This window comes from Triturus cristatus, chromosome 7 (genome assembly GCF_964204655.1).
Source record: "Triturus cristatus chromosome 7, aTriCri1.1, whole genome shotgun sequence".
Lineage (NCBI taxonomy): Eukaryota > Metazoa > Chordata > Amphibia > Caudata > Salamandridae > Triturus > Triturus cristatus.
The window spans coordinates 1,487,336,666-1,487,349,811 of NC_140590.1; the positions used below are offsets into that span (position 1 = coordinate 1,487,336,666).

At 40.3% G+C, this 13,146-nt stretch overlaps 1 protein-coding gene across 1 annotated transcript in view; it reads left to right on the forward strand.

Annotated features, from left to right (window-relative positions):
* Positions 1-13,146, forward strand: part of BPIFB2 (BPI fold containing family B member 2) — a 60,307-nt gene that overhangs the window by 19,596 nt on the left and 27,565 nt on the right. Inside the window, exons 8-10 of the mRNA XM_085619258.1 lie at positions 1,110-1,201; positions 6,262-6,450; positions 10,084-10,143. Of these exons, the coding sequence (XP_085475384.1) occupies positions 1,110-1,201; positions 6,262-6,450; positions 10,084-10,143 (341 nt within the window). The remainder of the gene's footprint in view (positions 1-1,109; positions 1,202-6,261; positions 6,451-10,083; positions 10,144-13,146) is intronic.

Genomic DNA, 13,146 nt, shown 5'->3' on the forward strand with positions numbered 1-13,146 from the left:
TCAATTTCTTTTTTTAAACATAAACTTACACTGTGTCGTTATGTTTATAGTATCTATGACTGAATTTTCTTTGGTCCAATCATAATTGCCCCATTTTCTCAGTCCATACATTTGTTGCCACCGCTTTTATAATCGGTATCTCATTACCTCTGTTTACTTTCTTCTTACTTAATTTATTTCTTGACCTTAGATTGCCATGTTAATCTCAACTCTTACATCACAAGGCCCTTTTTCCTTGCTAATTAATTCAAGATTTCATGATCTCTGCTCATACCTTTATTGACTCCATGTCCTCCATCCATTTCCTCGTTCTCAACAACACATGTGATTATATCCATGCTCTCTCCAAAATTATGTGTATTTTCTCCATGTTTTAAACCCACACCCTTTACTGTTTCCATTTTCGATGTTCAAACTGGCATTGCCATTAGCAGTTCCATCAATGTCGGCATTGCATCCATATCTCATCTTAACATTACATCGCCTCACCTACCTCTTCTCCTCCAGGCATTGTTGGCAATAATTTGGGCTTTAGCTTTGCTGCTGCCATTATCACGTTTTATACCGTCTGCCATCTGTCTATGGCAGCATTGCCTTCATAGCTCAAGGCTCACTCGACTGCATGTGTTATATAGCATGACACAAATTACATACATCGCTAATAATTGCTACATCGACCTAAACACTACATGTCATAGTAAGTATAGATAAAGTAAAATTACAAATATTAAACATACGGTTAACATACCAGTGAATTGGTAGACAATGTAGTGGATGTAATATATTTGCAGGTCAAAACTATTGACCTAACGACATAGACATACAACCTCTTCATACTTTCCTTGGTTGTATGGTTGTCTGAAATCAAGGAACAATGGCAGTATTGGCCAAAGAGACACAATATTGATTTTGTTGTCTTCCTTTTTTCTTAACTTCCATGGACAATGTGGGGTGCAAGCTCCTTTTAATGTCCATGAAGCATACCAATGAGCACCCCACCCTTAATCAGCCTTTTATGTTTAGAATGGTTCAGAAGGGTCATCACCCTGCAACCAGAATGGTACTTTAGCTAACTTTTTCTTGATTGTAGGACACTTTTTGTCTTACAGTTTCAGTCCATACAGATGAGCAAGTTGGTCTTCAGTACACAATGCCAAGCCCGCCTGTTGTAACTGAACAGTACATGGACATGAGTATGAATGTAAGTATTCTCAACTTTCACAGATGGAGGTCATTGGGTGTCATATAATGCCATTAAGTTATCAAACCTGAGCAATTACTTTCTATAGTTCTGATCTCTTCTACCTGAAATTCTTAGATAGCCTTTGAGTGTGACTCTTTTTAACTTCACATAGAATATTGCTTTATAATGTGATCTTTGGTTCATTTGTGTGAATAGACTGATAATAAACTTGTAGTCGGTTATATGTTTGGTCCTGTTACTCCGTGGGCTAAAGAGCACTAGACAGACTGTACTTATTTGTTGTATCTAATGAGTTTGAATATGCTATAGTAATAGCCCCTTAGATAGACCGCGCAGGCTGCAAAGTAGTGTTGTGTGAAATTGTTTAATTTTGTAAAAGTTTATAAAAATATGGGGAAATTAAATGCAATTACTTTTTTAGAGCAAAGTGTGTGTTTTTTCAGTGTGTCACATGCCTTGTAAACGTCTTATGCAGGCGAAAAGTAGGCAGAAATGGAAATGGGAAATTTTGAGCAATATCATATATTTCACGTAACCCAAACTTGAGAATTTCATGAATTTCCCCAGTGTAATTTATATTTTGCCTATGTCCATGAAAACGATGGCAATGGAATATGATAATTGTATGGCTGCAGTCCTTGACATGAAGTGTCATGCTAGAAACAGCATATGTAGAGGGCCATGTTCATCTTGTGAAGACTCACTTGAGGGAACCTTGAATTTCTACAGAATTAACACCTCGAATAGTTGAATCGATGTGTGATATAGGGGGAGGCAGCTCGAAGTGTTTTTACCTAAATTGATGACATTGATAGCATTGCATTACTGGCCATATGTATGTGTGAATGTATAATAAATTGATTAGAGGTTGAGAGAGAAAGCTACAGTGGATAGTATTCTTCTAAAATACAGACATGATACTGGTAAGGGACTCAAGATGTCTTCTTGCCTGATAATATTTCCAATTCAATACCATGGAACATATGATGTTACTTAGCATACTGTTACTCCGCAGGTATTTACTTCGATGTTTTTACTTCGCAAATACCTTTACTCCGCATGATTTTAGTGTGCATGCTTTTACTTCGCAAATATATACAAATGCATTAAAAATGATTTTACTTCACAGTTAAATATTACGCATACCGTTACAGCGTGTTATTTGTACATTAAAACAAACAATTAATCATAATAGTAACCTATCCCCTGGCAGGCACCCTGAACCCTAAAAATACCCCCTACACCCCAAAACCTTGTCTCACCCTGACCCTTAAAAATATCCCAGTGCCTCAAAACCTAAATGCACCCTGAACCCTAAAATTACCCCCTACACCCCAAGACCCAAACCCACCCTGACACCTAAAATTACCTCAGCACCCCAAAACCTAAATGCACCATGAACCCCAAAAATACCCCAAAACCTTAAACGCACCCTGAACCCTCAAAATACCCCATGCACCCCAAAACCCTAACCAACCTTGACCCCTAAAATTACCCCAGCACCCCAAAACCTAAACCCACCCTAAACCCCAAAAATACACCATCACCCCAAAAGCCTAAATGCACCTTGAACCCTAAAAATACCAGCTACTCCCCAAAACCCTAACCCACCCTGACCCCTAAAAATACCCCTGTACCCCAAAACTTTAATTTGCACAGTAACTCCATTATGCGCAGTTAGTGCATGCTAAGTAATGGAACATGCGTAGTAAATGCATGCTAAGTAATGGCATCTGCGAACTAAAATAATGGTAATACGAAGTAATGACCGCATAGTAAGGCTAGAAAACCCTATGTTGTGCTGTGCACTCGCAACAAACTTTTGAAATATAGTGCATGATATGGACATTATCTAATGTTTATTTAACTGTTTTTCTAAGGCAGATAAGCATACACACCTGCTTTAATACTCCCCTCTTCAATAAAGTAACACATTAGATACTTATAAGTTCAACCTGGGTATAAGGAAATAGAATGAAGCAACTTGCTGGTATTAAAGCCAGCACCTTCACTCAGAAACTCAAATCAATTACTTCACCAATACTATGAAATGTATGTCAGTAATGGAGGATGTGTATTGACCTGCTAATAGGTGGGACCAAGACAAGTAGTAATGAATCAGGTAGAGAGCAATGGGGTCCATAGTAATCTATGTATAATTCCATTAATTTATTTTCATTGTTCCCTTGTTCCTACACCTGACAATCATTAGCTCCCGCAGAATAAAACTCTTAAGACTTTTAGGGCTTTTGCCAACTAATGTTTTTTTTACACAGAGGTTCTTGGTTCGGGTATTTCCAAGCTCTTCAGTTTCACCCTCTGTTTAATTAAAACGTTTTGGCTTCCAATGAACTGGTCATATCTTGTGGATAGGTTGTATATTTAGCACCAGTGCTAGGACAATTTTGCACTGACATTTCTGGATTACACAGAATGCAGTGGTGGAAAACTACTTTTACAAGTACAGGCCAATGTGAAGACTGGCCAAAACAAATGTAAAGCTTTGGACCCAGTTGAACAGTTAAATATTGGTGCATATGTCAGAGCAAAATGACACCATCACCATTATTTTACAGTGGTGTTAGCTGTTGTGTAGTTATGGTTGATACTGCGTTTCCATTGAAGAGGCACTTTTTGATTTTTCTATAACTTTTGGCCTCACGGATGGATTTATGCAAAACTTGGCAATCTACTTACTCAGCTAACTCTTTCAACATAACAAGTGAACATCCTTCCAGAGCAAAATAATTTAAGGGAGGGGTGTAAAAACAATTAATTTCAAATGTTAGCTCTCACTGGAAATGTTTCGATAGATACAGCAAATGATTAACAGATTTACACCAAATTTGGGAAAAAAGGGAACTTTACTCAGAAAGTCTGTTTTTTTAAAAATTTAAACCTGGTCAATAGTTATTGTGATATTAACACTTAAAGAAGTTGTTGAGTGAAATTTAAGTGGTTAATACTTTTGTATATTTCTGCTCTTTTAACTCCCTAGTCATGACTTGTGAATCCTGCCAATTACTTTTTGATTTATTTGCTCAGTATGATTGCCTGGACTACAACTGAATTTCTTTTATCGCCATCCTTCCTAGTTTTGGGCAGTGTAAAAAAGCAAAGTACAAGTACATGTCAGTTAAAATGAGTGTATGGCTTTGCTTGGAAGCAAGAAGATAGAATGTAACGCCTGTCCAAAGAATAAGCCCGGGATTTAACCCCCACTGAGAATCGCTCTCTCAGGTTGGGCACCAGGCCTGGCAACAAGACAGTCCTTGCTGACCCCCACTTGCCATGAGCAGTGGGATTTGGGAACTCATCACCCACTGTGCATTGCCAACGGTCATGTGCACCGGGGGATGCATCGCCACAGTGTGCTGGGCACAAAGCCTGGGTGGAGAAAGGTTTGGAAATTAAGTACAGAATAAATCAACCAATGAAATTCAATGGAAAAAGCTCTACTACAAACTGTGTTATTGTCCTTGCTCAAATACATAAAACCACAGAAATTAGCCAATAATGATCATCAACAAACACACAAAAAACACATGCCATAACTTACTGTGTTTCCCATGCTCATAATTCAAATTTGCCAGTGGTACAGAAACAATAAAACATGGTTGTTTCCAAATTGGAATTTTAAAATTTGAGACCAATGCCTTCGAAGTTGACCACTGCATCTGCTTTATGCAAAAGATAGGGGTCTGTCAATCACAGTTGTTTTTCAATATTTAAAACCTTGTGTCTCAAAATGCAGCGCGCGCAATGAAATTAGTTTTATTTATTTATTTGTATACTTACCTCCGTTCGACCATAATCCGGAGTTTACTGCCCCATCCTGCCCTTCCCCCGCCCTGCGTCACCGCCCGGCAGTACTCCCTCTAGGAGCCGCTACTGGTGACTGGGCTTAAACACTACCTTTTTTCTGGTTGTAGAGAAATCAGTTGCCGCGGTTGGTCTTTGCATCACTATTTTTATTTAAAATTGTTAAAATTCATATCTACGGTTCCCTTTTTTGGAATTTTGTCATTCTGGTGTTATTTTGTTCATTAAAACGTTTTCTATTGTCATAAATCGAAATGGTATTTGCATTTTTACTTTTTAACTGTTTTGGGTACTTCTAAATACTTTACACAATTCTGAATGTTAAGCCTGTCAGCTATGTGCCATAACTACCAAGGGTTGAGCACAAGGTTCGATTTTAAACCTTTACTGGACCTAACAAGCAACGGCCATTATTATATGTGGTGGACTGCTATCCACCCCAATTTATAATCTACTTAATCTCACACTGGAATCATTCAGAATGTTGTAAGAGCACTTTACAGAATCAGTAAAAATTAGGCCACTTGAGGGGCACAACAATCACAAATGTTGAAGCTAGATCTGGGTGCTATTTTTATTATATCAGCAAAATTGCATACACAAAACATGTCTTCAATACAGTCTTCTTAATTTGTCTCTTGCGGCATTATTTTATGGAAATTCCTTTCCTTTGACATTCATGACATTTTTCAAAATAAAGTGTGCAAACTTGCAATTTCACGCGCACCTACTCGATGAATGTTAATGGATGGAGGGCTAACACTATTTTAGAGTTGGATGTGATCATGCGATTACATGTTGCAACCTTTGCTTTCAAAGCAGTTTGATGTTGACTATGTGTCTGCATCATCACACCAAAAAGCATGAACCATTGACACATTATTGTCCAAGAACTGCAGAAGACACACATATTCTTCCCAAAGAGTGTAGTTACTGAAGACTGTCAATTTTTCATCTTCTGGAGAGAAAAGAGAATCAACATTATTTCCATATTTGTTCACTTTACCTTAAGTAGTTTTTTACTATTTGTAAGTCTATGTGATAATATTTTCCAGTTATCAGTATCAATTTCACAGATGATAAAAGGCAGCTGGTCTGTGAGACTGTCCAAACGTGTGTAGAGGAGGAAAAATATTTTAAGTGCAAGTATTTTTTTGAGAGTTTAATTTACATGTTTTGGACAAAATTGTTGATGCATCCAATTGTACTTTTAAACAATAACCTTTATTTTTCAGGTGGATTATCAAGTGAAAGAGGAGAATTATGACCACTTGACTATGACTTCCCATACGCTTGTATTGCCACCAGATGCAGGCTCCAGTACAGCCATGGTCAACATGGGATTTTCCGTTGATTATTTCAGCAATCTCTTTGCGGCTCTGCATAGCGCTGGGATGTTCAACATGGAAGTTTCGAGTCAAACGGTGAGAGACAGGTTAATAATGGTTAAATGACACGAGGATGTCATTTAATTGTAGGGTATCATGTAATTTATGTTTCCATATTCTGAATGATCTAGACAGGAACTTTGTGAACTAAAAGATGATCAGAGGCATTTGGAACTTGGCATGTGGCTCTCCAGCCTGCTGTCAGGTCAACAGAGACTCTGGCCTCCCCTGTCCTAGTGGAGCTCCTCTCACTGCATGAAGACATAGGTGTCTCTCGGATTTAAATACATATTTTAGCAGAGCTAAATGGCATTATTTGGCAGTTTCAGCCACAACAATCCAGTGGCAGTTGCTCAACCCTTTACAGTGAGTGTCATGTGGCAGACAGATTTCAGCATCAAGGGTTTCTGCTGTCGGGAGAGGATCCACTGGCATGAAAGAGGTTGGCAGGACTGTCATCTATCCATCTATCTATCTATCTATCTATCTATCTATCTATCTATCTATCTATCTATCTATCTATCTATCTATCTATCTATCTATCTATCTATCTATCTATCTATCTATCTATCTATCTATCTATCTATCTATCTATCTATCTATCTATCTATCTATCTATCTATCTATCTATCTATCTATCTATCTAGCCATAGAAAATACATTTTTGATTTGTCTATAGCTATTGTCCCCGGGTGCATATTTGCACGAGGTATGAAAGATCACTATCTTAGTCCACTAAGCTCCAGCATGTGCTCAAAATAATAATACCCTCAGCTCAAGTTGCTTGTAAATATCAGTGGTAAAACTGCCTGGGAGAAGTACCATTACCCTGCCTTGAAGTTTCCCCCTGCAATATACACCTGTCAACTTCGAGTACTGCAAGTCGGTTTAAGGGATAAGCTGCAGTTTCAGTTTAATTGTATGGCCAAAATGCATAGTTTCTCTTTTTTCAGCCGGGAGGGATATGCACAGTGAAATAGTGCATGGAAGATTTATTAAATTTTAGCGCAACCAAGCATGACTATGAAAATGGCTGTGTTGCGCAAGAGGGAGGAAGCATTGTAGATCAGTATTTACTAAAGGTATCCAGCTGCTTCTCTCTTCCCCTGCCTGTCGCCATGCGCGCACCTTTGCTCCATGGAACAATGTTGTGTGTTTATGGCTTGCACAGAATTTGTACAAAAGTATTCCTTTGCAGCAGGGACATCTTAAAGATGTTGGGGGCCCTGGGCCAAACGTATTTTGGGGGTCCCTGTTTGGAACAGCTTTGAGTTTATGATCTAATTTCAGCTTTTTCACGTTGTCTTTGGCTAGGTCACTGACAGTTCACAGGCACACTATTCCAAATTCTATATGTAATTTCCATCTAATATTCAGGGATGGTGATGTGTGTTTTCAATATTCTAATATAGCGGCAGCGCACTAATATAGTTGTAAATAATCATTTCTGTGAGGTCCTGTTTCGAACCTCAAAGAATTTGTTTTATCAATGTGGCATGGTGTTGAAAAACATAAAGACAACATTTCTCTAAATAATGTCTGTAAAAGACTCTCACACATCACCTCTATTAAAATAAACTAAAAGAAGGTGGTATTTAAACAATCTGGGCCTCATTAATGAAAAGTGAAGCATCGCTGTGTGAAAACAGCAGTGCGTCACTTTTCATTGCTCCCTTCTTGTGACATGATGAATGCGTCATGATTACGGTATGGCGCATCATGTCGCAAGGAATGACAGATACGTCAGTTTTACTCACGTATCTGTTGGTGAAAAAATGACGCTTTGCTGGAGTTGTGTCGGAAGCGTGACGCAACCTCAGCAATGCAGAGGGGAGGGCTATGGATATAGCACTGCGTCACCCTTACGGTTTTGACGCATTGCCGTCCTAGAAGTGGCGCAGTGAAATCTCATAGATTTCACTGCATCACTTCTACAAGGCTTACTTGCGTGGAAACGCCTTCTCTGCATACATTATACCTGACGCAGGTATAATGTAGTGCAAGGGTTTACAAAGTGACACATCTGCTTAGAAGCGTCACTTTGTAAATAGAGCGCAATAGGGGGCATGTTTTATGCCGCCGATGCGTCACAAAAAGTGACATAACGGCAGTGCGAAACTGTCGCAAGGCATCATAAATAAGGCCCTCTATGTATGAGAATCATTTAGGGTCATCAGGGCAATACTGTGTGGAGAACAGAGCCAGATCTATCATGGAGCCCACTTAAGAAAATGGGGCCCTGGGTCAGAGCCCACTCTGCCCATGCCTTAAAACGTCTCTGCTTTGCAGCATAAAAGCCTAGGCCTTTTGAAAAATATTTCACACATTGGAAGTGTGTTGTACTGTGCAGCACACAATTAATGTGTAAAATGTTTGGAGGAATAATAACATTGGCCCAACTTTATGTCTGCTTCAGGTGGCGTTATTTTTGACACAATCCCGGTATAACATTTTTGGCAGATTAGTCTGTGTCACAAGCTTGGATGATTGTGCTGTAAAGCCCAAGTACTATCGATGCAACACACCCTTGATGCACAGTGGCAAAAAAAGAGCTACATCCGGTAGGAAAATGACACCTTTCTAACGAAAAATACCCTTTTTGCTCGAAAGTAAGTCCTTTTCACATACTTTGTGAGGCTTTGAACCACTTTCCATGACTGCAAAGATTTAGTAAATCTGCCCTCGCCTGCTAGTGCAAAGTTTCTATCAATTTCGGAATTGAATATTTGACACAAACTATGATCCAGTGTGTAACAATTTTCACCAGGGCCGGCTTTTGGGCGGTGCGACCGGTGCCACCGCACCGGGTGCTGGCTTCCTGGGGGCGCTGTGTTTGAAAGTTTATTAAGCTTTTGAAGCACCTGCTGCAGCGTTTCTTTTCGCCGGCAATTACCAGGCCTCACAGAAATGTCAAGAAAACTCGTGTGATTAATTATCTTCCTGGAGAGAGATCCGTGTTTTGTAAAATTGAGGTTTTGTTGTCTTAGGTGAAGTTAGTGCAGAGGGTTAATGTGCCTGCTGCAAACAACGTGTACTAAATAGATTACAGAGTGCATATGATGTAAACAGATCAGTAGATTATTACTGCTTTCAAAAGAGACATCCTTTTGTTACTTGCAATTTATAACTTAAAAGTCCTAATATAGAATAGTGACCTATTAACTTTCATCCCATAACTGCATACACACTGCAAAGTATACATTATTAGAACATTGATTAATGTTGCAAAAAGGGTTAATTTGGCTAGAAATCGATTCTTATTATTAAAGAAAACTCCCAACTATGAGGTTTCTTTTTCGACTCTTAAGTTTGTGCTTCTCCACACCAAGCACTCTTAAACTATACTGCCTGCCAGTATGGCTGACATGTGACTGCTACACTTTCAGTCCTTTGGCTTATGTAACATTTCCTATACACTGATTTACACATGTATGATTGATTGTCTCTGTGTAATGTGTGTGTGATGCAAAGTGCTCGGACACCCTACACTGGTATGAGTGGCGCTATATAACTAATTCAATGCATCTGAGAGAGTGTGGTTATGGAGACTTGGTCACTGTTAAAGGGGGCTGGGGGGGGGAGCGCCAACAAACATTGTCGCACAGGGCGCCACCAGCACTAAAGCCGGCCCTGATTTTCACACTCTCTATAAATGCTTCTCACACACAGGTTTCTGCTGAAGATGCTCGCCGTCTCTCCACAGACACCTTGGCGTTCATGATTCCTCAGGTAGGTCTGTATGAACACTTGTTCATTGTTTCCCTAGGCATTACAAATGTACCTTGTACTGTGGTTCACAACTAATAAACGTATGAAAATACTCAAGTTGTTACATACAGTAAGTAAATCATTCCTAATCACATAGGGGCAGATTTACATGCCCCATGCGACACTTTTGCGTCAATTTTCCCTTGTTAAAAGTGACGCAAAAGTGGCACAAGGGGCTTGTAAATCTGACCCTTATTGTTTAGCATTGATAAAAGCGCAACTTTTTTGCTTTTGATTTCAAACTTGGAAGCCCAATCAGTGAAATACTAATTTAGCAAATTCATTTTTGCTAAGAAAATGAATGTTTTGTAACAAAAAAGGTCTAACTAAATGAAATCACATCATAACTGAAAGTGGTCTGACAGAAGCTAGAGGTTTTCTTTTTTTACAGAAACAAATCGATTGGTGACAAGAAAGGCGTGCCTCTGTGAATAAAATACACTATGTTAACATAGAAGTTAAGAATCAGGTGGAAGAAAACCTCCCTACTAACAAAGAACACGATTCAGTTTATCTATTTTCCGAATTTACTTTGATGTGGCCCTGGTGAATAGACTGTTTCACTGAAAGTAATCAAAAATGATCCAGGGACCCTGTCTAGTAATATCATAAAAGCAGTTAAAAGCTGTTCGTAAGATCTTTCGTGTATACTTAGTCTCTCTCCAGCTACGAACCACATATAATATAATTATATGTTGAAATAAGCCTGTTTAATGCCGTTCATTTTCTAAAGTAAAAAATAGATTTTCTTAGACAGGTCTGCAATGCGAATATGAGGTGTGGCCTTTAGGAGTGAGAGCCTTGACTCGTCACGTGCCTAACACATGTATGGTGATCTGGTTCTCAGGTAGAATGCTCTATACCCTTGGAACGAGTTCACGCTTTATAAAACTGTAAACAAAAATCTAAATATGGCCATTCTGAATGGTCTAAGTCAAAATGACGCTCCTCCCCTACAGAATGATAGGAAACCTCACCCAGTCTTTCTCACACATATTCATTGGCCTTGTGCTGAATGGGGAGGGTCCCTAGTGGCGTGTCCCTCTCCCCCCCCATTGCACTTCCGGGACCCACGTTATGCCCCTGCTATTATGAAAGAAGTAGGTGAGTAGGCTTGTCGGAGTTGACTTCCAGACTAATCTGAAGTCAGGCATGGCTGCAAGGTAAACAGTCTTCTCGCAAGCCCTTGGTGTATGTCTGTTTATTCTGCAATTTCTCTTAACCAGGATATTTACATAAGCATGTCTTCAAATGGAGATTTGCTGTCTATGCAAAATGATCCACAAATGTGCAATTCATAGTTCGTAATTGTGTAGTATTTATTAGAACTGGCCTCACTTTTTGCATAGGCAGACGACATGTGGGGTTATTTTGACTACTGCGAGTGCCTGTCAGCCTAGCAGGTTGATAAAGTCCCTGGCCTCCGCTAACCAAGTGACACGGCCATCCACTGCATTTAGGGGTCCTTCTTACCTGACAGAGCTATTCATGGCAAATCACATAGATAGATATATTTATGTACCTGGCTATCGTGGAAAAATTTGCAATTGAACATAGTTCTAATGTCATTTTGGGTTGATATTTTTTTTAAATTGTGGCTGGACTGTTCAGAAACCTTTACGTTACCACCAGGTCCTCATCTCATTCATTACTTATACTTATAGAGATCTATCATCTCCCTGACAGAAAAAAGAACACAAGGAATGTTGGTTCCCCCCAACCCCACCCCCTCCCACAGGGAATAAATAAACCGTACTTATCCAGCGTTCGTCCTGTTCTTTTTTCTGTCTGCTGACAGAATTGGACGAGGGTTTGCTCAGCTGCCCCTGCTGGGCGGAAGCAGCGGCCGTTGGCTCCTGGTTGCGACCATCTTCTTTGGGGAATGCATCTCCCAGTCTGCTGGGCTTGCCGGGAGATGAGATGAGGCTCAAGTCCAGCCCTTGGTGGCTGGGGTTTTTCTGGGCCGCGGTCGCTCCGGCAGTGCCTGGTTTCCGAGGAATTCGCAGAGGGAAGAAGGGCAGGGTCCAGGCGTGCCAGCCACGAACGGCATGCCTGGGCTGACCTGGGGGCATGTTACTCATCATTTGTTGGTGGTAGGAGAAGTAGTTATGCCTCCAGTAAGTACCTCACAGGGGTTCTGTGTATTGCTCTGCTATGGTCTGTTTCTTTCTCCTGATACATTTTGTGGATCATGCAGAAGAATACAAGGAAAAGGAAGCATGGATCTGAGTCTTCCCCTTCTTCCAATAGTGCCTCCAGCTCTTCTCCTTCCCCTCCAAATGCCACACGGAGTGTGGGGATGCTAAGTTGAAAAGATTGATATGGGAGACATTGTTGGAGAGGAGGGACTCCTCTAAGCCTAAGGGTATGGGTCTAGTTCTGTCTCCTTCTTCTTCAGGGCCAGAGGAGGAGGGTCAAGGGCCTGAGGATTGGAAGGGGAAATATGTTTCTAAGGATTTGCTGCCGAACTTGAACTTGAAAGCTAATATGGGTTTACCGAATGAGGAAATGCCTTCAACGTCATCTGGGGACTTGCTTCGGTACTTTTGGAGTTCGGCGCCCCTGGATGTGCCAGTTCATCAGTACATTTCTGAGATCCTCAAGAGGGAAAGTAGGGGTCTGGGTAAGATCATGTTGCCCGCTACGTGGCAAAATTGTACCACTTTCCAGATCATGCAGAAGGACCTACCGGATTCCATTTCCATTGATTCATTTGTGGCCAGTCTGGTGGGGTGGACCTCCTTGGTGGAAGATGCGGTCATAAAGGTTGTGGTGGATAAGAAGGTGGATGCCTCCCTTCGTAATGTCTATTCCGGTTCCCATCTCACTCTTCGGGCTGAAATCTATGGTATCTATGTAGCTCAATAATTGCTGACTAATCTCAAAGCGCTGTTCAGATTCTTGGACGATGCCTCTGACTGTGCTGGTCTGCTGGATCAGATTGAAAACAAAGCAGAATATCTT